The sequence below is a fragment of the Myotis brandtii genome, unplaced genomic scaffold (genome assembly GCF_000412655.1).
Source record: "Myotis brandtii unplaced genomic scaffold, ASM41265v1 scaffold115, whole genome shotgun sequence".
Lineage (NCBI taxonomy): Eukaryota > Metazoa > Chordata > Mammalia > Chiroptera > Vespertilionidae > Myotis > Myotis brandtii.
Genome location: NW_005353967.1, coordinates 2,126,996 through 2,152,738, shown reverse-complemented (window position 1 = coordinate 2,152,738; position 25,743 = coordinate 2,126,996). Strand labels below are relative to the sequence as shown.

General features: G+C 37.7%; 1 protein-coding gene across 4 annotated transcripts in view; it reads left to right on the top strand.

The window, feature by feature from the left end:
- ADCY2 (adenylate cyclase 2 (brain)) overlaps positions 1 to 25,743 on the top strand; it is a 281,136-nt gene that overhangs the window by 110,939 nt on the left and 144,454 nt on the right. For all 4 annotated transcript variants that reach the window (XM_005858116.2, XM_014548519.1, XM_014548515.1 and 1 more), the window contains one exon: positions 24,835 to 24,984. In XM_005858116.2, the coding sequence (XP_005858178.2) occupies positions 24,835 to 24,984 (150 nt within the window). The remainder of the gene's footprint in view (positions 1 to 24,834; positions 24,985 to 25,743) is intronic.

The window sequence follows — 25,743 nt, the reverse complement described above, 5'->3', positions numbered from 1 at the left end:
GCAGTGGTTCTCAACCTTCCTAATGCCGCAACCCTTTAATATAGTTCCTCATGTTGTGGTGACCCCCAACCATAAAATTATTTTTGTTGCTACTTCATAACTGTAATTTTGCTACTGTTATGAATCGTAATGTAAATATCTGATACGCAGGATGTATTTTTCAGGGGTCGCGACCCACAGGTTGAGAACCGCTGGAGGTAACTTTTCATTATAGTTTAGTCTCAAAAATGTGTTGATTAGTCTCAGTAAGTTTTTGGTATAATTTACCTTTAAATAATTTTCAATAGTTTATATGAATAATTCTGTCACTTAGCCAACATTTATGTCTATGAGGTTCTTTTCCATTTGTGTCCATCTGTGGCCACAGCACTTTCTTAGGGGTCATCATGGTCTATAGATAAATTTTTCTCTACTTTTTTGGATAAAAACTTAGATAAAATTTTCTGCATGATATGATTGTCATCTTTATCGAAGAAGACTTTGATTTTTAAAAGTGTTGCTACTGTTCTGTCTTTGGACATACAGGGTAGTTAGTGTTGCTGCTGATGTTCTGAATTATTCCCTTGGAAGAATAGGATTATCTCATAAAATTCTTCCCTAGTTTCCATTGTTTCAAGCACAGCAAATTTGGCTGCAATGGATTTTAGCATTTCCTTTTTTTTCCCCTAAAGGAATAGAAAAATGAAACCTCGGGAATTTGTGTCCTTTTTACTTTGATTATCAATGCAACTGACATGTTTTTTCAAAGACTATTCATATCTTTGTGGTCTATATTGTGTAAACCTGGAACTTTGTGCCTTTTAAGGAATGGTGTTGTTAATGAAATTAGTTCTTATTGCAGCTTATATATTCAGCCTCAGCAGTTATATTTATCTCTGGTGTTTTCTAATTCCTTTTTTAATCCTAGTTTTGTTGGATTTCATTGTACAAAAGTATCCAATGTTTATACTAGTATATTGTTTCATTTCTAAATTTAGTCAATATGCATTTTCTTATTGATGAGTAGCCATGAAATGTCGTTCACTCTGTCAGACAACTGAAACACAAAGACAAGTCTGACCTGGACCTGCCTCTCACAAAACCTGGGACATGTCAATCTCTATCAAAGGAAGAGCTACCTTTTCTCTTATAATTGACCCTGTTCCTTTAAGAGAGAACAGCATTCTGGATTTTGTTTTTAATATTTTGTGATCTGATTTTTTTAAATATTCTTTCTTGTCCATTGGGCACTTAATGTAATATGTGATGAGAGCTCAAAATCAAAGTTTTTCTTTTATTAATATGCATTTATCCTAGCACCATTTATTTTATAATTAGTTCATCTCTACAGTATCATAGCAGACTTACTTTATATTCACTGTTTAATGTAACTCGATGTGATCTTTGAATCTTTGGGTTTCGATGCAGTTTAGTTATAGGCATAGCTCTTCATTAAGCTTACAGTAAGATAAATCTGAAGGAAAGTTACAGGACTGCGAACGGTGTTATCCTTGTGGTACAATAATTAGCACGCTGAGAGCCCTTTCGTTTTTTTTTAAGTTGTTTATATCAGTTTATAGAAATTATTGTTATCTGAGTGCCTAGTCTCACTTCTGAAGGTGTTCTGTAGTTGTTGTTTTTTTTGTTATATGATAGAGAGTTAGAAACATCGATGAGAGAGAAACATCGATCAGCTGCCTCCTGCACACCTCCTACTGGGGATGTGCCCACAACCAAGGTACATGCCCCTGGCCGGAATCGAACCTGGGACCTTTCAGTCCGCAGGCCGAAGCTCTATCCACTGAGCCAAACCAGTTAGGGCAGTACTCTAGTTTTATGGTGAGATTTTTATTAGGATTGAAAAGAAATTCCAAGGTCCATGTGTTGATGTGTGACCATGGTTTTTGCAACTAAGAGCAAGAATTCCTCACCAGAGAGGTCCATGTTGGCTGCTGCTGCCAGAGCTGGAATCAGAGAACATTCACTATCTCTGTTCACAGCACAGTTCATGATCGAGGTGAACTTTTACTTAATTCTATTCAAGTGAGACTGTCCTAGAAAATGGCTTATTTCTTCCAGCTACATAGCTTCCTTTTGTGTGTGCGAAGCCATGATTCATTGGAACAGCATGCAACTAAGTTAACATCTGTAGACTTCCACCCTTTCAAGTTGAATTGGGGCAATAAAACCTGCCATGTCTCCTCATGTGCTGCTGTCAGATGGGCTAATGATTATGATAGAGCTTTGACTGTAACGTGCTACTAAAGCATAAGCTATTTTGCATTAGGAGATTATAGATAAGAGTGTATCTATCATATGCAGGCCACATGGTCTGTTGGATGGGTAGACATGGGAACAAGCAATCCCAGGCAGTGTGGTGAGTGCCATGTAGCACCAAAGGGAGAGCTCCTCAATGCTTAGAGTGGGCGAGGAAGGCTTCAGAGAAGAGGGCAGCCCAGAACTATGTCTGGAAGACTGACACAACCACACACATGAGTCCAGGCATGTTCAAGGATCCTACACCTACTACTAGTGGTTTGACCTGGCTCAGAGGTGTAGGTGAGCACTTAGAGATGATGCTTGAGAAGGGCTCAGAACATATCATTAAAATCATATGTAGTCTATGACAAATAATCTGGCCTTCATTAGATAAGCACTAAAGAGACAAGTAATTTTGAACAATGGAAGGGCATTACCCAAGAGTCCTGGGAAACATAGCCAAGCATCTGTCATTCAGATGCACCACAGCTCCTGCCCTCCCTGCCTCCCCCTCCCCCTCCCACCCTATGCAGTGAGGTTTCTTCAGTCTCCAAGCTATGTCTTAGCTGACTCCCTAGTATTTCTCTTTTCCTTAGTCACCAAGCTGCTTGGAATGAACAACTTTAGAAGCTTGGTTTTTCATATCTGATTTATTTTCCTAACTTCTCATCTAATTGTTCCTCTGAATTGCTGTCTCAAAGATGGCTCTGGTTTCCCAGACACCAAGCTCATAGTTAAAATGGAGAACATCTCAGATTTAAGGAGAAAATAAAGAATGGTTTCCTGCCTTGGGAGAAGCAAAGAAGATTGGTGCTAATGACCCAAGATATGTTACTGAGAATTAAATCTCCATTTAATTTAGCTATGCTGTTTTAGTCCTCTATTCATTTACAGAAATATAGGAAAGTTTATTCTGGATTGAACATGAAGATTTTCAATAGGTAAAGATTAATAGAACCATTAATAATTTTGGCAATATAAACCTTGCATATTTTCTAAACCAATATCATTGATTTTATAAAAGAGAAAATAAATTAAGTGACTTTCCCAAGGTCACATGACCTGTTTTCCCCTATAGATATAACCATCTGGCTTCTGCTTGAATACTTCATTTAAGCTTTTCCCTAAAGATTGGATTCCAAACCAGATCAAAATCATGATTTATTGAAGGCTGTGACCACAATGTCTGGCTGCCATATGTTTTTCAGGGACAGAATGAAAACACAGAGAAATACAGATCAAAACTGGTTGGTTTCCTTGACTTTTTGAGCAAAACAACTGAACTGTGGGTTAAATATTACCATAAAGAACTTTAATGGACCTGCTAAAATATTTTAATGGCCTGTAACTTTGTTGTAATAAATATAGTTTGACATAACATTTTTTATTCTATAGCATTTGATGTAACCGTTGCAACTTGGACTTGTGTAGTAGTAGGAAGCATGCAATGGAGGCTCCCTCCTAATTCAGTATGCCAGGGCAGTGAAGCAGTGTCTTGTGAGGTTTGGAACATGAGTAGAAGCAATTGGAGGTGGGCTGTAATGAGGGTGAGCTGAAATAGAAATGCAGAAGAAAAAGGAAATAGAGAATCAACAAATAGCTGTGTAAGTTGAGGCATTTAAAAAGTGCTTGTGATTAGAAATCAAAAATTAAGCCACAAAGGGACATATAATATTTTTAACCTCCACACTATAGAATTCACCCTCTCTTCTAGAATGTGTCTTCTGGAAACTTTCTTTTAAATCTTAATATGTTAGTCTCAATTCAATATTGTATTATGTCAACTCAGTTTTATGGGAATAATACTGTGAAAACAGGTCATGTGACCTTGGGCAAGTCACTTTTTTTAAAGGTAAGATTTCCTTCTCTTTTTTAAAATATATTTTTATTGATTTCAGAGAGGAAGGGAGAGGGGGAGAGAGAGAGAGAGAAAAACATCGATGATGAGAGAGAATCATTGATCGGCTGCCTCCTGCACACCCCACACTGGGGAATGAGCCCACAACCCAGGCATGTGCCCTGACCAGGAATCAAACCATGACCTCCTGGTTCATAGGTCGACGCTCACCCACTGAGCCAAGCTGGCCAGGCTGATGCTACTTTTTTATGTTTAAAAATTATGACATAGGAGGGCAGCAGATATCTGTCCTTGACTGTTGTAATATACTTTCATTAGTCAGCCCTCATCCTTCAGCCTTACAGGGTCCCAGAAACACTCTGTGCACATGCATTCATTGGTTTTTGATTCTATAGAAATATTCTCAGCTGATATGTCACTAGAGATTTATTACAAAAGGTAAGAAGCAATAACTTGTACTTTCGAAGATACATACTATATGAATCATTTTATTTTATGGAATCTAAAGCTTAGGTTCCATCTATGAAAAGTAATTTTGCTAGCATTTTCACAAATAGCCAACAGATGAGAATATCATATTCACAATATTTAAATATAACTCTTTCTTATAGTTGGTTTTTATTAACCAAAAGGAAAAATATTCAATTTTTTAATATATTTATAAATTTTCTGGGAAACACCTGTGCTGTGGGAGCTTTGAGAAGTGGCCCTTTGACTTATGAACCATTGATTCCCAGCTCACTCAAGAGCACATGATCAGAAGAAACTATATTTCTAATAATTAGTAAACACGAATGTTATAAATTACCTTTTTAGGTCTGTGCCAAGACTTTCTCTGTAAAAGTCTGTCCACAAAAGTTGTCTTGGAGAATGACATTGGTGTTAGGGACAGACTCTGAGAGGAGAGGCAAGCCCTGGGAGGAAATCCAGAGGAGATATCCCTTGCAGAGAAAAATTTTGTGTCTGTCTGTTGAACAAGAAAATGAACAAATTGAAATGACTTGGATGGAAGAAAAAGCAGGACTTGGATCTTTTATGACAAAAAGATTTTTAAATATACAAGTATGTCAGCAATTAGAAAACTAACATTAAACTAATTCATAAATATAATTCTGAAATAAAAGATTTTTAATAGTTTAAACTTCAAATTAAAAAGTTATTATTCAGTTTTTAAAATCTCTATTTAATTCTGCCTTGCACCATCAGTTTCTTTCCTAAGACATTCTATCATTATATTTATTTCAAAAGTATTTGCCCTTATTTGTTAGAGGTTTGTTACAGTAGCCAGTCTAAAGTCTTTGATAATTCTAATATCTGTGACATAACAGGATTAGTATTTGCTGATTTTACTTTTACTTGTGAGTTTAGAAAATCCTAGCCTTAGTATGCTGAGGAATTTTGGATTGATTTTTGGACGTTTTGAGTATTATGTTACTGGACCCTGGGTTTGTTTAAATTCCAGGGAGAATGTTGATGGCTTGTTTTTTAGCAAGCAATTGAACAGATTAGTCATAGGCTTCTGGTCTTTAGACTTTTATTTAATTCATTCTTGGTATTAAGGATTGTGTTAATAATCACTGTTATGGGCTGAATCATGTCCACCCAGAATTCATATGTTGAAGTTCTAACACCCAGTGCATCGCAGTGTGACTGGATTTGGAGATAAAGTTTTTAAAGAGGTAATTAAGGTTAAATGAGGTCATGTGGGTGGTCCCTAATCCAATATGACTTGATGTCTTTATATGAGAAGAGGATATGAGGGAACAGATACACACACAGAGGAAAATTCATGTGAAGGCCCAAAAGAAGTAGTTTATATATAAGCTAAGGAGAGAGACCTCAGAGGAAACCAACCCTGCTAACTTCTTATCTCAGACATCCAGCCTCCAGAAATATGAGAAAATAACTTTCTACTGTTTAAGCCACCCAGTCTATAGTAGTTTTTATGGGAGTCCAGAAAATGAATACATTTAGGCTTGATATTAACTATTACTTGATGAAATAATTCTTGTTTTCTTTAAAATCCACCTTATGAAATTAGTGGCATGACATTATAATGAATCTATATATATATAAAAGCCAAGCGACCAGAATGACCAGAACAGCCAACCTTCCACGCCCCTCTTGCCAGCCAGCCCGGCCCCAATCGGCCCTGATCGGGGTGGACTGGCCAAACCCCACCGTGCATGATTTCGTGCATCTGGCCTCTAGTATATAATAAACGTGCCAACTCATGTTCACATAAGATACAGTAAAATATTGAATGTGTTTCCTGGGGAGGGGAACTAGAGGGGGGTTGTAAGGATTATACTCACAGTAGTGACATATTGTAGAGGAAATGGATGATTGATTCTAAAAAGAGAGACATGAGGGAAAAGACATATTTTACTATATGATTTTTAAATGTCTTTACGTGAAAGTTATCTTAAGCAATACCATGATCATATAAAAACTGGGAAAGCATTTGAGCATCTAAGTTGATTTCCTTCATGGATAAAGGCATGTTTTCAAATGAATTCAGAAAAGCATAGTAGGCTAGAGGAGGTGGACCCAGAGGCTGTGGATATGGAGTAGTTTTTTCTCTCACACACAAACACACAAATAGCCAACAGATGAAAATATCATATTCACAGTGTTTAAAGCATCTGCCAGCAAAGTGGCCAAGTTTCCAAATACATGTAACACCCAGGGTTGGTGAGAACCTGTGCCAAGGGACCCTCTCCTACTCTATCCATGACCTTTAAATCTGATCCCATATTTGGAGGGCAATCTGGTAAATATAGCAAAGATTTTCACACATAGAATGCCCTTTGACCCAGCAATTACTCTTGTCATTATGGATCCTAAAAAAGTGCCAATGGACATGTACAAAAATTTAGCTTCCAAAAATGTTCATCATAGTATGTTTTATAGTGGAAAAAAAGTGAAGAAAAATAAATATTTGACCATAGGGGATGAGTTAAATAAATTTTTTTACATTTAAGTAAAATAATAAAAAAATTGAAGGTTAAAAATATGGAAAATTATTTATTTACCTTATATGAAAAAAATGTTCCAAAATTATAGGAATATTACAATTCCACTTTTGTAAAGAAAAATGACTACATATAAATACAAACCATTGGAAAGATACACATAAAAATACTGAAATGGATTATTTTGAATGATAGGTGTTTATAGGTGATTTTTAACATGTTTTTGGATTATCTTTTTTCCATGATTTAAAATAAATATTCAATACTGTTTTTTAAAACTCAGTATAATTAAAAACACAATATAATTTATGTAAATAGAAGAAAGATACCTTGAAAAGATATAGTGATGTAATTGCTTCCATTTACAAACATGATGATGTAAAATTTCTGAAATGTTGAGTGCTTTTGTATTTATTTCTTAGTGGTTAATGTCTTGCTCTTGTTAACTGATAATTATCATTTATTTTAACTATTCCTAAAACTTAGGATTTCTAGAGTCAGACTAATAGATATTCTGTTGTTATGCATACCTTTGATAAAGCTATTTATTTTACATTAATCTTTTGGAATGAGACTAACTTCTACATACCCAATTCTTTTAAGAAAATTAGATCAATTTGGAGATAATAGACATCTTTGCAATATTGAATCTTTTCATCCATGAATATGATCTATCCCTTCATTTATTAGTATAATTATCAATATAATATTAAAAACAAGATTTTGTAAAAAAATAAATTTCAACTTTATTTTTATAATCAAATATGTACCATGGACCATCTTTCCCAAAATGTTCTATTTTAAAACCAAGGCTAAAAAGAAATTCCAATGTACTATAAATAATCAAATCTATTGGAAAACAAAATTACTACCTTTAAAATAAACTACCTCTATAATATTGTTCTTTTTTAAGAATTAAGAAACATTGAGTTTTTCATGCAGGTGTGCCCATGTGTCTGTGTGTGCATGCCTGGCTATTTTTGGCACATAGATCTATTCTCTTTCTATTTATGAAAGCAACAAGGAAGTATGATTTAGATTGAAGTGTGTTGGAATTGATCCTCTGGGTACGGTGTCCTGGGGTTAGACTCTACCAGAAGCCGGCCAGGCTGAGCATCCTCTGCCTGCCCTTCTCCAGCCCCCATGGAAGTGGAGCCAGAAATGTTTCTCTCTGGCTCACTATGCTGTACACAGGCCCTCCCAGGAGAGGGATGGCAGTAACAGAGCTGTCACGGGGCTGCCACAGATGGTTCTGTGCTAAATCTGCAGCCTCAGTGAATGCCTCCTTGGGAGAGGGGTGAGGTGGCTGGCAACTGTGTTCATGTCACTCCAGAGACTGCCTTTGTGGGTCAGTGAGCAGAAGGAGGCCCATTAATTACAGATGGCAAAGTCCTCCCTTTCTCCCTCTTGCGTCTGCATTTCTAGATTTGCATCTGGAATCAACAGGACAGTGACATGGTAGATGGTTTAGGTGAAGCAGGATTACCAAAACTAAGGAATCCTCTCATGATGCCTTGCATAAAAGCCTGAAATAAAATCCAATAATTCCATGGGTTCTTGGGTAAATAAAAATAATAGCTACCAGAGAGTTTGCTATGTGCCAGACACTGTACAAAGCAATATTATTCAGCATATTATTTTGTTTTAAATGTACAAAACTGCAGCATTCCTGCTTTATGGGACATGCAGCTGAGACTCAGATAGTTTAAGGTACTTGCTAAAGGTCACACAATTTAACTGAAGGCAGAAATTGAACCGTTTTATTCACAAGCACATATATCATCATCATCATCATCATCATCATCATCATCATCGTTAAGGACTTTCTTAACTAGGGAAATAATTTTAAGCACATCCTGAAATATAAAACAGATTTCATTTATCAGGTAAAAGTAGCAAACCTATTTAAAATTGACAGTCTATATTTAGGAACTTTGTGTGCAGGTGTGGTTTACCTAAATAGATTCATCTTTACTGAAAATGCAACTTCTTCATTCCATGGCGCCTCTCAGTGTATGTCTTCATTAAGAAGTTCCCCCTTCTCAGGATGCCCAGTTCCTTTCTCATTAATTTTTATTGAAAATTATTCCCTTTTCCTTTGGTTCATGATAGAGATGTTGTTATTCTCTGTCTCTCTTTTTTTCTTCATAAACTATCTCATTCTCTTGGAGCCAGATAAATGGAATTACTGAAGTGTTCAGTGTGGCCAGGGAAAGCCAATCTGGTCACATTTTAGGGCAGACCTCTGGGATTAGGATGATTATAATACATTAAAGTAAATGAGCGTTTTTTATTTTAATTTAATATTAAATCTATGATCAAAAAACCAAGACAGCCCTTAGAGCATGTGTGTGAAGCTACCCCGTGATCTGTGGAACACATTAAGCTAGATTAACCCTGCATTTGGGATATTTCAAAGCAATTTACCCTCCATCAAATTGGCAATTATCACACATATATGTGATTTTGATATGCATGTAACTGGGATAGAGGCTTTTTCTAAAAGGAAAGGGTGTCTGTGATTTGAACTCAAGGAATAAAGTAATGTGATGAATTTGGCACATTGTGGGTGGAGCCAGCAGGTGTGAAAACTGTTGACTCGGCTTCACCAAGTATCAGAGAACACCCTCCAGCTGGGCTCTTTTCCCCTTGACTTATACTTTCTTATCACTACCAGTATTAAGATAATACAGTGAAAATAATAAATAAGTTAAAGCAAAGCTTAGAAAAATTAAGGAACAGTTTGCCTCCCAAAAAGGAGGGACAAGGAAACTTTGGGAATCTGTAACCAGACTCCAGTGCACCAGAGAAAAGAGAGTGAAAAGCACTTCAATTTTGATGGCTGACAAGAGTGAGAGGAAGGTGGATCCCCAGGGGGTCTGCAGAGAAAGAAGGTAGGAGATATGTAGCTAAGGGCTGGGACAGAGGGCAGGTGTGGACCCACCTACACGTGTCAAAGAAGGAACCTTCCTCCATTCTCAGCAAAGGCCTCCCACTTTCAGCAGCGCTTTCTCAGCTAACAAGCTGAGGGCTCTCGCTGTGTACTTCTTGCCATCCTGGACAATTTATCCACAAGACACATAGATCAAGACTTCTGAAATAAGAATGCTTCTAATGTGGGCCACTGGTATTTTATTTCCTGGCACGCAGTGTCTCCAAGAGCACTCTGAAGTGTTAGCTTGTGCAGTGTGGTGCCTGTGGTCACAGGGAAAGAAAAGTCTGGAGTCAGCTCCCAGCACTTTTTTATTTAGGAAATTCTATAAATACGGCATTGAGGTCTCCCCAGCGTAACACTTAGCTGTTTATGCTCACCTTTTCCATACACTGAAATATTTTCACGTGTTCCTACATCCTGCCTGGGTATACTATTTTAAAGAGAAGTTACTCCCTTTAGCGAGTTTTTTGTTTTGTCTTGTTGTTTGAGTATTTTTGCAATAACTGTGTTCTTAATTTACCTAATTTCTCTGAAGTCACTATTTTAGAATTGTGAGTGTGTTATTTTCAGAGCTTGCTTTTACATAACTCTACAGTGTGAGCAGTCTTAATTCTGGGGACTCCCCTTCGTGTCCAGGTTTCGTATTTTGTGTGCCAGCCTCGGTGCTTGCCCCTCCCCATTCCTTCCACTCCTCCAGGCTCCCCACAGGGTAGAGCTCCTTGGAAACTAATGGTGGAAGGTGATGGGGTACAAAGTCACTATGAGAACCTTGTGGTCTGTCCTAGTGGCCTAGTAGGAGTGTTGGGAGTAAAAGCAGACAGTGGCAACTAGAAGTAGCCCAGACATATTTCCTATCAAAATGATAAATGCATTGTCTTTTGCTGTAACAATATCCCCTTGGATTGGTGAGTCTTAAAAAAGTTACTTAACCTCAGTGCCTCAGTTTTCTCGTCTGTTCAGTGGGGTAATAGAGAGCTACAGAGGGAGAGCTCCTGATACTAAATATAAACACAGAGACTTCAGGCCCACCCAGTGGTGTTTGGTGCTCATGTGACATTAGGAAGAAAAGTTAGGGATGCATATTGTCATCACTACATCAATCACTCAAGTAGTAAGTCAAAGTGTTATAGCTAAGAATCTATAGATTAACTGAAATGGAATGCACAAGAAGAAAAATCAATTGGCCCAAAAGAAAGAAGAAAGGAGGAAGAGAGGAATATAAAGCAGATGGGACAAGCATAAAACAACTGGTAAGACAGTAGACCTAAACCCACTCCCATTATTAAAATGAATGGAGGAAACACACTAAGTAAGAGGTAAATATTGTCAGAATAGATAAAAATCAAGATCCAATTATATGCTATTTGCAAGAGATGCACTTTAAATATAAAGACGTGCAGGGTAAAGATAAAAGGTAGAATGTACATCATAGGAACAAGCACTATAAGGCTGGAGTGGTTATATTAAGGGGGGTTAGAGAGGGCAATGGGGGGAAAAGGGACATATATATATAATTAATATATAGAGATTTATTAAATATATTATTCAAGACCCAGAGAATTACCAGACATTTCACTCATATAATGCTGCTTTCATTAGGAAGACATACAGACACCAACATGTATGTACTTCAAGTAGTTGAAAATAAAACAATAAAATTAAAAAGAGTAGAAGACAAATCCTCTTAGAATGAATTGGTCATAATTAGGGAGGAAATAACATCCATCTTACATAAACCAATTTTTAGAAAAGGAAATGGAAAGAATACTTCTCAACTCTTTTTTTAAAGTTTATTTTTTTTATTGTTGAGGCCAGCATAACCCAGATACCAAAACCTGATAAAGATATTCAAAAGAAAGAGACTGATCTGTATTCCTAATGAATTTATATGCAAAATCTTTATTAAAATTTTAGCAATCAAATCCACTAATATATACAAAACATAATATATCTTGACAACCTTGGGTTTATTCCAAGAACATAGGGTTGGTTTAACTTTTGAAAGTAATCAATTTAGTTGACCACATTTACAAAATAAAGGAAAACAACTATTGCAGTGAATGGAAAAAGCACTTGGCAAAATACATTACCATTCTATAGTAAAAACGCTCAGCGATTTAGAAGAGAAGGAACACTTTCAAACCATTAGCAGGCATAGGTGAAATACATACAGTTAACATGTTACTCAATGGTTAAGTATTAAAGACTTGCCCTTTCAGATCTGGAACAAGGCACCTCTGTTCAATATTTTACTGCAGGTCATACAAGTGAAATGGAGCAAGAAAAAGAAATAAAAGGCAGAAAATATAGAAAGTAACAAGGAAAACTGTCTCTTCATAGAGAACTAATTATTTACACTGAAAATTTGAAAGAAATCAATTAAACACCTAGGAGAACTAATATGCAAATACACCAAGGTTAAAAAGTGCAAAGAAATATACAAAAAGTAATTGTATTTTTATATAATTGGCAGGAAAAGGTAAAAAAGAGAAGTAAAAATATAATTCCCTTTTTAGGTAAGTCAAAAACCAAAATATTTAATAATAAATTTCAAAAAGACAAGTGAGATCTCTAAATTTAAAACTACAGTTTTCAAGAGACATTTTAAAGAGCTAAAGTAAATGAAGTAATATACTGTGTTCATTGCTTGGGAACCTCAAAATTATTATAATGTAAATTTTCTCGATTATTGTTTATATTCACTTAATCCCAAGTATAAATTCAGCAGACTTTTTTGTAGAAATACCTAAATATAGTATAAAATTTATGTTGAAATATAAAGGACTTAGGATAGTTCAGGTACTTACTTTTGTTAGCTTTAGTATTCAAGACAGGGTGGTGTTGCATACAGACCAAGGGGTCAGTTAATGGGACAGTATAGGGAATTCCTAAACACACGGGGAAAAACAAAAAACCCTCTCACTCACCATATAAAGATGTTAAATCCACATGAATCATCTAATTGTAGGTAAATACAAAAATTAAAACTGTAAAGTTTCTAAATGAAAACATAAAAATCCATCTTTGTTGGGGGCTAAAATAGATGAGTTTTTGTGGTAAGTCATGGAAAATAATAACTTTGAAGAACCAAAATGTTCTCATCAAAACACTGTTTATATCATGAACAAGAAAACCAAAGATAGGAAAACAAACATAGGTCTGACAAAAATCTTTTACCCGGAATATATAAAGAATTTCTATAATTCAATAGGAAAAACAACCTAAATAAAAACAAAGGACAAAAGATCTGAACAGACATCTCACAAAAGATGACATAAGCACATGAAAGGGGGCTCAGATTCATTGAATTAAAGTCAAAATGATGTAATAGCACCCTCAGACCAAAATGGCTTAGTTTAAAAAAATGACAACACCAACCATTGGCAAAAGATTGTCCTATGTGACCAGCACCTACTTACTGCTTACAATCACCATGTCTAACATTGGTTCTTCTGGAGTGAAAATATATTCTTCATTTTGTTTTTTTCTAAATACCCACCTTATATTTCAGTAGCTCTAGGATAGAGCAATAATCATAAAGGTGGGCTTTATATATGAAGTGAGGAAATGCAGGCCTCCTTATGAAAGAAAAATACTGTACTCAATTGTGTGTTAGACAAGAATAAGCTTGCCCCCAAATTCAGCCACCTTTATATATTTTTTCTGTCTCAAGACTGATATATATGGCTGTGATTATATTTTGAAAGAAAATGATGTACTGATTTTATTTTATTTTTTGTGGCAAAGCAGCATTGTAAATTTGGACTAATCCATAACAAGGTGATAGATGAAGTTTCAGGGTTGAGAATAACAATTCTATTAAATTATTGGTGGGGAAATTCATATCAGAATTGTAATTTTAAAAAGCAGTGAGTTTTAAGGTCTCAGATGAGTTTGCAGACCTGCCTGTTTTGTCAACTTCTCTCAGTCATCTATCTTTATCCTCACTATCTTTTTTTTCCTCAGGGTTTCCTCAGCACAGGCATATGTGTGTACCGGGTGATTCTAAGTCAATCCCTGAATTTTGACAAACGTGATAGAAAGAAAAGGCACAGTTAATTCAATTCTGTCATATTTGCTATAGGGCTTGATTTAGGCAAAGGAAACAAACTAATCTAGTAAGCAGCAGATAGGGACCTTGAGGGTTCAAGTAGCCAACTGGCCGCTTTAATTTGCCCCAACTGTCTATATGCACGACCATCAAATAAAGGCCTATAGCCAGGTGGCTCTATGTCTGCAGACAGCGGTAGGTGATCTGTTATCACACCACACACGTGAATGAAGAGAAATCTTGAAATGATGGCAATGGGCTGTCAGTCTGTTCTCTGTATCTAGAGTCTGTTTCTGTTTTGTTTGGTAGTTCATTTTTGTTCATTAGATTCCACATATGAGTGAAATCATATGGTGCTTGTCTCTCTCTGGCTGACTTATTTCACTGAGCATGAGAACTCTTGTGTGGACCTCTCTCACAGCACTTCCCTTGTTTGCACTCTTCAGTCTGTAATTAATTATTGACTTAATTAATGAGTTTACACATCCATTGTCCTTGTCCCCACACAGAACTTAATTTGCACAAGAGCATTTTTCCATCTTGTCCTCAATAAAATATTTGCTGCATAAATGATCCCATGAACAGACCTTCACCGGGAGAGTGGGATTTTCAAGTATTCACCTAAAAAACTGAATTTATTAAAGAAAACAATCAAAGCTCTTATAAAAAGAACTGGCCTCTTTACCGTCTTCAATCAATAGATCAATATCATGAACCTTGTTTCATAGTAGGAGGAAAGATTATGTCTAAGAAAGAATGGAGCCTCGAGGTCAGTATCTAAGGATGGAATCCAGAGTCTGCTAAATGCTATCTATTTGTGCCCTAACTGCTTCTCTAAGCCAATTATTTGAGACATTGATATATCCTTCTAAATTTATTTGCCTTTATTCCCCTTCTTTTTAGTGTTTTCTTTGTCCTTTAAGGCAAAGTAGCTTACAAGGGGATAGTGGTTTTGTTAATCACCTCATTACAATTGTGCTCTTATAATGAGTACATGGCAGCAGGCACCCAAACACCTGCCCACACCCAGTGTCAGCTCATGGAAATAAAGTAGGAATCCATTCATGAACAACAGTGTTTTTATTAAAAAATGGTCAACACTGGAGTTACTTTCTATATTGAACAAGCACATTTCTTACCGACCATTGTCATCACTAACTTCCAATCATTATTTTAATATGTATATGTTAATATTTTAAGGAACCATTTCCCATAAATCTTTATTTATGTTGTTTCTGTTAATCTCATAAGCCTCAGAAATATTTAGGATCGTTTCAGTCGTCTTTTTCCAAACCTACGTGAAGTGTTTTTGGTTTCTGGCTTTGTGAAATGGTGAGAACCCTCAAGGAAAGAGCAATCTGTTATTTTTTCTCTCACATGTCTTCTGGTTGGAGATAAAAATTTCTCTCTGATGTTCAAAAACAGAAGTACAAGTGTTTGACATCTCCTGAGTTCTGAGTGTCTGCAAGTTACAAACGACTTAAATACTACCAAATTATGTAGGCATGCCAGATATTTTATATAGTGATGTTTTTAAAGCAATACTTTGTCACTGTTCTCAGAGTCGGGGAGCACAATCTCTCTGGAGGCCTCCCCAGCAGGAAGTCTCTGCAAGGGCCCTGCCCTGTTTTTGAAGTCCCCTCTCCTGCAGAGGGGAGGTGGGGGCAAGCCCTGCCTCTACAGGGTCAGAGAGAGAGGGAGAGAGAGAGAGAGAGAGAGAGAGACACCTCCATAAAATTCTCAGTAGGTGTCATTCTGCCACCACATATTTCTTTACATGCTGAGGAATTGATATATTTTTTCTTCCTTCCAGCCTTTCACGGTTGGCAAGCTATATGTCACAGTTGCTTTCGCAAGAAAGTAGAAAGTAATTCTTTAAATGTCCATTTCTCAGATGGATAACCTGAGGCACAAATTTACAGCCTTGCTAGGAGGTATATTTCCATGATGATCAAGTGCCCTATCATTTGATTTAGCCTATGGGTGGGGCATTGGAACCCAAGTCAACACAAAACTTCAAGTTCATGCTCATAAGTAGCTTCCTTGTTCCCTCACTAAAGACACAATTGGTATTTATAAGAGGGATCCAATTACCAAGTGAGTAGTTTCTGGAACTGTCTACTAGTTTCTTGAAAACATGTGAACAATGAGAAAAAAACCTAAAATGTTGTCCTAAAACTTCATTCTGTGATTTCCTCACCTGTGGGTGGCAGAGGAGTGGAGAGGCTGAGCCTGTGAGCTCTGCATTCTGACCGCCTGGATTCCCAGGGTACCCAGGAGTCAGTCTCTTCCCTCTCTTACCCCGCATCTCCATCTATAAAATGGGCCATTAAAGCAATTAAATGGATTAATAAATGGCTTTTACTTGAAACAATGCTTGGTCCGATGTAAATGCCGTGTATACCTGAGCTGGCATTTTAGCTGCTGCTATTATTAATTTTGTTGTTGTTATTATTATTATTATTTTTAACTAGTATTCACATAATTATCACAGATGATGTATCCCTGAGGTTATGGTCTCTATTTTGTTGATGAATTGAAGTCATTAATATTTTAAAATAAGTCCTCTCTTTATTTTAAACAGCAATTAAGATGGGCTACATACAAACAATACAGCCATATTACTCTGATTCCACGTAGGCCAGGAGAGTGAGGTAAAGGAAAACCAAGGGACTGAGGGAAAGCAAAGCAGCTCTATGAGCAGTTTTTGGAGCTCCCTTAACAGCCAAGCTCACAATACTTGTTTCAGGTCGGAGCTGTACCAGGAGAAAAACCCAGAAATCTCTCTCTTGATCATTTATTTTTTAACTGTCTGAAGGGCAAGGAAATAAAATTCAGCTTTTGCTGTTCCTCCCTTTCTCTGCCAATTGCTATTTCTGGTGTCTGCCTGAAGGTAAGGGAGCAGGATGCACGGGCCAGGTTAAGGCTGGGATGGTGGTTTGGGCAGGATTCAAAGCAAATGTTCAGGCAGCTTCTGGTGGAAACCACACAGAGCCCTCTTTGAGAAGTAGGTACCCCCAGACTCCATCCTCTGAAACTCCTTAGCAATTGGGAAGATTCAGAGCTGCTATGAGTAGCTCATGGACCATCAGGGGTCCCAGCACTGCTCCTTGCTGCCCCCTGCACTCAAGTCTCCCTAGTAGAGACTTTCTTTTCCTAATAGTGAAAGAAGATAGGATGACATATGCAATAGGAGCATCGAGTTGGTATAGACCATTCATTCATTCATTCATTCATTCATTCTCATTGATTCATTCAAGGACCATGTATGGGACATTTGTGTGCCTTGCATCATGCTTGATGATGGAAAAGTCACTGCTCTTAATTGCAAAGTCTAATGAAGGAACACCCTGCCTTTCTGCAGAACTCTCATCTTTCCTTAGAAGCAATGATACTGCGCACCAGTGTGTCAGTTTCTCAGGGCTGCTGTAACACATTTCTACAAACTCAATGACTTAAAGTTGAATTACTCTCTCACAGTTCAGATGACCAGAGCCAAAACTCAAAGTGTCCTCAGCATTCCCTTCGAAAGCTGTGGGTGGGAGGAATCCTTTCTTTCTTCCTGCGCCCCCACCCCCCCCAACACACACAGCTCCTGGTGGCCCCAGCTGTCCTATCTCACACTACTAATTTCTGCCTCAGTCTTTATACTACTAATTTCTGCCTCAGTCTCCACACTACTTTCCCTGTCTTCTCCCCTTATAAGGCCACTTGCCATAGGAGTTAGGGTTTACCCTAATCCAGGATGATCTCATCTCCAATCCTTTCTGAGTAGAGTTACATTCACAGATTCTAGGTGGACATACCTTTTTTTTTAAACAGGAGAGTACCATTCAATCCAGTACCATCAAAAAATAGTACCTGAAAAACTGTGGTACATCTGCACAATGGAATACTACGCTGCTGTAAAAAAAGAAAGAACTCTTACCATTTGCAACAGAATGGATGGACATGGAGAACATTATGCTAAGCGAAATAAGCCAGTCGGAGAAAGTTAAATATCACATGATCTCACTCATTTGTGGAATATAATGAACAACATAAACTGATGAACAAAAATACATCCAGAGACAGAGAAGCATCAAACAGACCGTTAAACCTCAGAGGGAAGGCAGGGGAGGTGGGTGGGGGTGGGGGGTAAGATCAACCAAAGGACTTATATGCATGCATATAAGCATAACCTATGGACACAGACACTAGGGGGGTGAGGGCATGTGCTGGGGGATGGGTGTGGCCAAGGAGAGGTCAATGGAGGGAAAAAGAGACATATGTAATACTTTAAACAATAAAGAATTTTTAAAAATAGTAACTGAGCAAAATCTGCTTTGACATTATTTATTATATTCTCATAACTATACAGTCAGTTCCTTGAGGGAAAGAACATGGCACCTTGTTCATAATGCTCTCTCTTAATCCCTCTAGCTAGTACACTCTGGATGTCTTCCCAGTGTGGCTGGATTTGCCTCCTCTCAACTTACAGACCTTCACACATGGAGCAACCTCATTCCCACCTTTTAGTAGTTATTTCAAGGTCAACCTTCTAGAAGTTGCTCCCACACATAACTCAATCTACCTCCCCAACTCAAACCTCTCCTGATATTGTCTCCATAAAGAGGTTAATTATTCTCAGATTAGTTTGAACTTCTCCTCTTATTGGTTTGCCAGCGTCGTTACGGTGCATTCCATACGTAGCTCTTATGTATAATCTTAAGTCATTAGCAGTATACCAAACACACACAGAAAACTACAGGTAACAGAAGCTTATGCCACAACATAGGGAAGGCCATGTTTGCTGACTCAATCGGGATACCCCAGTCATATGAGTCATGCTTACATTTGGCTGCAGGAAACAGAAAACCAGATTACAGAGGTTTAAACAAATGTGAATTTATTTGCCTCAAGTAAAATGAAATATGAAGGTAGAGGACTACTGATGTAGGTCCAGCAGATTAATGAAATCAGGATTGATTCTTCCAGGAGTCCATTGACTTTTCTCTCACAGTCATGTGGGGGTTGCTGAAGATCTAGCCATTTCATCTACATTCAGACCAAGTAGAATGAGTAGGAAAGTGGAAATTTCCCATGAATTACATCTGCTCCTTTTTACTAGGAAATTAAAGCTGACACAGGGATTCTTCCTCTTCTAAAGCCAATTTCATTCACATCTGCTTTTACTCCTAGTTATATAATAACTTGGAAACGCAAAAGTGTGAATTTCCACCCTTTGTAGTGGGAGGTATCAGGGGAGAAAGAGTGGGGAAGGTCTCAACTAGTTGATCAGAAAGCTCCAGCACAGCCATCCGTAAGCTCCTGTTAAACATGAGGAGGATGTATTTAGACAGGGTACACACCATATTTCTGACAGTACCCCCAGGTGTTTTCCTACCATATGTTCTGCTACAGCCCCTGCTACAGTGTTCTCCTGTGATCCTGCATCCAGTGATGATGTGGGGTGAAAATGATGGAGAACCCTGAAAAAATTATGCAGATTATATTTTCTGTGCATTCGTTAACTAATCAATCATTAAGCAAAATTTAATAAAAGTAAAAATATTTAATTATTTATATAATTTAATAAAATGTAATATTGTTTATGAAAGATATAGTTTAACATTTAAATCTAAATTTGGTCAATGATCATGTAAATGCAATGGTTTTTTATTAGTGAAGGCTACACCTGTAAACTCTGAAGTGTTATCCCTTAATATTAATCCAATCTTAATCAGGTTTGTTAATCTAAATGCTATCAGATTTAGGATGCTGATTTTCTCTAACAAAGGAACAAAAGAATGAATTATAACTTCAGAATGTTCATTTATTAACTAGTTTCAACTTGCTGATTTCTGTTTTCCAGTTGTCTTAGAAACTACTGAATGTTTGCTATTTGCTTTCAAAATTAAACGTATGCTCACATGATAGGTAAAAGCCCCATCACTCTGAATGTGCATTTGAGAATATTCCTTTAGAAGTTGCAGGGGAACCTGCCCTTCCTAGAAGTGATGTTACCCTATGTACATAGTCTTCAATCCCTACCTCTGGTCTTAATTCATCTGTTATTGCAGGTTGTCTGAGATTCCCTTTGACTATTTAGATGGGAGTAAGTGAGGTTGGCCTTGGCTCATCTCTTACTAATCTCATTCTGTCTCTTTCCCCCTTACCATACCCTATCACTTAGTCTCAGCTTTATCCAAGTTAATTTTCTAGTTCTATTTCTACATCCTTCACCTCCCTCCCCAAATCAGTCTAAGAACCCTCCTAAAAGAGTGGAAGGCTGACTTTCTTTTGGTTTAAAGAATTACACCATACCTCATATTGTTAGTTTGAATAGCAAGGCCCACCTCCTTTGGGAGAAGCTCATCCTCCTTAGCATTATCCATAATTCCCTCTGTTATTAAATCCTCAGCTCTTTCCTAACCTGAATCCTTTCATTGTTCTGGCAGTATTGAAGTTTAGTAGTCTACTTTTTCATCTGAGTTAGTTTCTTCAATGGTAGTACACAGTGTATTCACTTGGGGAGATTTATGTTAAAAAAAAATAATACCCTACTGACTCTCCAGGAATGGGCTCTGGGCACATATTTTTTAAACTGCCAAGTGATTGTAATGCATAGCCTGTTTCAGAACCATGGTACTGTGAGCCCTTGTGAGGAAAAGACCTTGACGAAGCTTTATCTTTCCAATTGCTAAAAGTGAATCAGAAGATGTATTTGTAAGGCACCTACAATTGACAGCATGCTTTTAAAAGATAAGTCTTTGATTCTCTAAATAAAACACAGTTTGTGCATGAAATTTACGTTTGCGTATTATGGTGATGTTTTCATTAGATTCATTATAGTCCTAAACAACGGCAAAGGTCATGTGCAGAATTGGATGTAATTTATGTATATTACCAAATAGGAAAGATAAGCAGGTTATGAAAGGTATATTTAAATCTGTGGCTGGCGGAGTTATAAATAAATTGCTCTTAATATAAAGAATGATGTAATCAGACAGAAGACCTGTCTCCTGGGGAAGCCTGTCCACACAGGTAGTGTCTGTCCACCTGGGAGTGTTCACTCCGCAGGGAGTGGCCCTCAGTCAGGGAAGCTCTGAAGTGTGATGTTGTTAGTAATCCAAACTTTACCAGATTTGAAAGGCTGACTTGCTCTAACAAAAGCAAAGAAGAATGATATTTAAACCTAGAATGCTAACTGCTTAATTTATCATGAAGAATAGACTATCAGGTAGACCAGATAGCTGTATGAAACTACCTCCTGCCTTTTCTCTTTGAAGCAAAAATCTACTCTATCTGAAAGTTACCCATGAGCATGGAGACAGCACAGGTGGCATGAGAACTAAATGTTTAAGGCAATGTTTCTCCACCTACCTCCATTACTATTCCCCTAAGGGGCCTCTTTTAGATATTTTTTCTCTACCTCACCCGCCCCCCCTGAAATTCTATTGCATATTTATTTATGTGATGTATGCATTTCTGTGTTTTATATATTTAGTACATTTTCTTTTTTTATTTTTCTCTCCCCAAGAACCAATATTTGCCCTCTGGGGAGTGAGATGGCCCATATTGAGAATGCATTGAATTTTCAAAAGCCTAAAGTATAATTCCACTAGAGCAGCAATTCTCAACCTGTGGGTCGCGACCCCTTTGGGGGTCGAACGACCCTTTCACAGGGGTCGCCTAAGACCATCCTGCATATCAGATATTTACATTACGATTCATAACAGTAGCAAAATTACAGTTATGAAGTAGCAAGGAAAATAATTTTATGGTTGGGGGTTACAACATGAGGAACTGTATTTAAAGGGCCAGAAGGTTGAGAACCACTGCACTAGAGGAATGCACCCACCAGATGGGCCAGGTGGGCAATGGCTTTGAGCCTGGAGAGATGGAACCCCAAAAGGGATGAGTGGAGCTGGAGGTAGGACATTAGGTAAAGTTGAATATGCAGATGGGGTGGGATGTATAAAGAGTTCAATGTAAGATAAATCTGTGAGACATTAAAGTGGGGATGCCAGCTCCTCTCAGTCCAGACATCAGAAGGAGGATCTGGGTTAAAGGTCTACCTTTAGGAATTTGTGCTATTTAGATAGTGTTGAAAAAGCCAGGTGTACAGATGACTCTGTGTGAAAGAAATTGGGGGGGGGTTTAAAGGGAAGGGGTCATACACAGAAGCCTGGAGAGTAAAACATTTGAGTCACAGAAGGTGGAGTCACCTAGGCATACCCTAGGGAAAGCAGAGCCTAGGTTGCCAAGAGAGGTCGGTATTCTCGGCCAGAGAAAGGGACCGGCTGCTGCTGAGGGTGTTTGCTCAGGAGTCACGGTAGTGAGGGCACAAAGAAGTTAATGAGTTTGGCAAAATTAAAGGTGATCAGTGACCTTGACAAGAGGGGAGGTGGTATCTTGAGATTGCTACATCATTTGAAGTGAGATATGGACAGTCAGAGGTCACAAAAGTAGAAAGAGCTTAAGTAGACAAACTTTGAGGTTTGGCTATAAAGAGAAAATGAGAAGTGGAGAAGTAGGAAAGATTGTATGTGTTAAGGGAGGGTACTGCTTGGATAGGAGCAGGCTTACTTGCTGCTGAGATTGATATAATGAGGGAGAGATTGATGACATAGAAGTTGTCGGGAATGAACTAGAGCCTGGAATCCCTGTTGCCTGGTGACAACTGATTAATCAAGGTCATGGGCCAGGGCTGTGTGGTTTTCTTATGCATGGAAGTTAACAAGTGTTCTTCTTGCAATTGGTGGAATTTGGTGGTCAAATTTCAACTATAAAAAGCAACTTCTAAATGCATATTCTAAAATCTAACTGTTTCCTCCATTCCAATTCTCCCATGTGGTTCTGATGCCTGGCACGTTTTTCCCCATCAGCACCTTTCAGTGCAGTGATTGCCTATAGAAATTTTTGAGGTGTGAAACTATTCCCTGGAGCAAGCCCAGCATTTCAAATGTTCTGCTCAGCGAAACACAACCATCAGGACCCAGGACTATAGGAAGCTCTGCGTCCGCCTGCCTTTTCTTTCTAGTGTTAACGATTATTTATCAGACTACTTTCTCTTTTAGATACTCATTCAACTTTTCTGCTGCTTCTATTTAACTTCATATCTCACATGGTCTTGTTAAATCATAAAGACAGAATTTTCCTCAAATAGCTAAAATGCACAGTGAGATAGTAAATATTGCTCTAATTGGTTAAGCCTGATTTACATATAATACAAAATAAAAAGAACTTCGTTAATTGTCAAGTAGGATTTCCACTCTTTATTATGCTCCTTAAAATTAGTACTTCTGGATTGGTCATCTAATAATTTTGCTCTCGATTTTTTTTTTAGTGGACAGGGTTATTACATAATAATAAACCTGTCCACTAAATGGAAGTGAGTGTTTTTAACTTCTTATACATGTTCTCTGGAATTCTAGTAGCCTTGGGATTTGTTTCATTCCTGGAGTAAAATATGTCTTCACACCATCAGGAAGCATGTTAATTCATCGCAGAAATAACATTTAGACTTGGAATCACTAGAGGGTTTTAAAATATGATTAAGATGGTCCCGGATGAGGGATGGAACTATGTCTCTTATTTTATTTATAGGCTGAAAAAGTGTGTGTGAAACCCCATCTGGAAGCCTTTGTAAATTATCATTTCATGAGACTTTTTACCTCTCAGGAGGTAAAATGTATACTCCATTTTTGGGGGGCGAGACCTTGAATGGAACTGAACTCATGTGGTATATTAGATTGCTGCTTCTTGTCTCTCAGGAAGACAAGTAGACTGGAAGAGGAAGCTCCTGCTATTGATAATGCCCAGGCAGGACTTTAACCCAGAAGGTTAAACCCATAGCTACTCTGAGATGTGTCTTCTAAAAATCCACACAATACTCCTTTCAGATCAGATTTACTTTGCAGAAACAAACACCTCTGTAGAAGCTGCAAGCAAGTCTCATATATTTTTGATCTAATCAAACATACCTTCTCTGGGTTTACAAAGGTGAAAATAGGTAGTGTGCCCATTATGATTTGAATAGCTTTCTATTCTGTTTAATTAATTAATATATTTATTTACTTTGTTGAAACTGTACTTCTTTGTGATGTGGTTTCCAAACTGTTTCCAAACTGAGGCACCCAGTGTGCCTCATCATGTTATAAATGCTCAGGGGAAACACAGCGGCACTTGACATCTGCCAGACATCATAAACCACAAGCTCAAGGTAGTTCATGGTTTCAACATTAGATGACACTGCATTCCTTTTGTTCAAAAGCTGGGTTTTTGGCAGTTGTTGTGACAAAAACCAGTACATGCAGAAATCAGGACAAGAATGAGAAATGTGAGTGGTGATGTCAAATTGGAATCTAAGTCTTGTGATGTTATGCAGTACTCAACAAGCACATAGCTACTGAGGGCCCATAATAAGTCACTGGTTATTAAAGAGTGAATTAAAATATTTTATTTTATTTCAGTATATGTGTTGGCTTCTCCCCCAGCCTCCCCAATAACCACAGAGTTGTCAGGTCATCAGCAAATCACATGGCTGAGCTCACAGATAAGGGAGGGACTGCCAAGCCAACTATCAAAGGGCATGGATCCCAGAAGGGGATAGAATCCCTAAAGGCAATAGCTGTTCCTGTTAAGTAAATAAAAATGTTCCTTTGGACATAGAAATGAAATTAACTTCCCACCGAGACATCTCTTAGAAGACTGTTGCTAATGTGCATTTTGTTATCGCTGTATCCAAGAATTAAACACTCACCCTATTGAGTGACTCTTTCTGTGTCGTTAGATCCTGGCCAACGTGATCATCTTCATCTGTGGGAACCTGGCGGGAGCATACCACAAGCACCTCATGGAACTTGCTCTGCAGCAAACATATCAGGACACGTGCAATTGCATCAAGTCCCGGATCAAATTGGAGTTTGAAAAACGTCAGCAGGTAAAATGCATTTCAATCTTAATTCCACATTTTTTAGGTATTCTAAGATGATATTGTTACTGTTAATATCAAGTATGCAGTTCACTCATTCACAGGCATCAGAAAGAACCCAGAGTAGCCCATGCCCAGAATGGCTGTGCACTGAGCAGAGTTATAAAATAAAGAGCAAATTCCAGTCAAGAGCACTTGCCCAGGTCTCTGGCTCGATCCCAAGTAGGGGGCATGCAGGAGACATCTGATCAATGATTATCTCTCATCATTGATGTTTCTATCTCTCTCTCCCTCTCCCTCCCTCTCTGAAAGCAATAAAAATATATTTTTTAAAAAAAGGAAGAAAGCAAAAAGGGATATTCTGAAGAAAAATAAGACTTACATTAAAGATGTTTAATAATACTGGGTGTACCAGTTAATAATGGCGGGTTTTGTAATCAAAGAAAACACTATAATTTCAAGAGAAACATCAAAAGTGCTTTATTCAAAGTAATGTCCATTGCTAGCTACACATATCCGCCATCTTTCAGGTAATTTGTGGATACCGTCCCAATATAACTTTTCTTGTTTTGAGGCAAACCATTCAGAGACCCAATTTTCCACTTCTTCGTATGTTTTGAAGTGCTGCTCATAAAGTGCGTGTGCCATTGATCAGAACAAGTGGTAATCTGAAGGAGAAAGGTCTGGTGAATATAGCAGATGGGTTAATACTTCCCAGACAAGATCTTTTAATGTGTCTTTAACTGGTTTTGAAGTGTGTGATGGTGC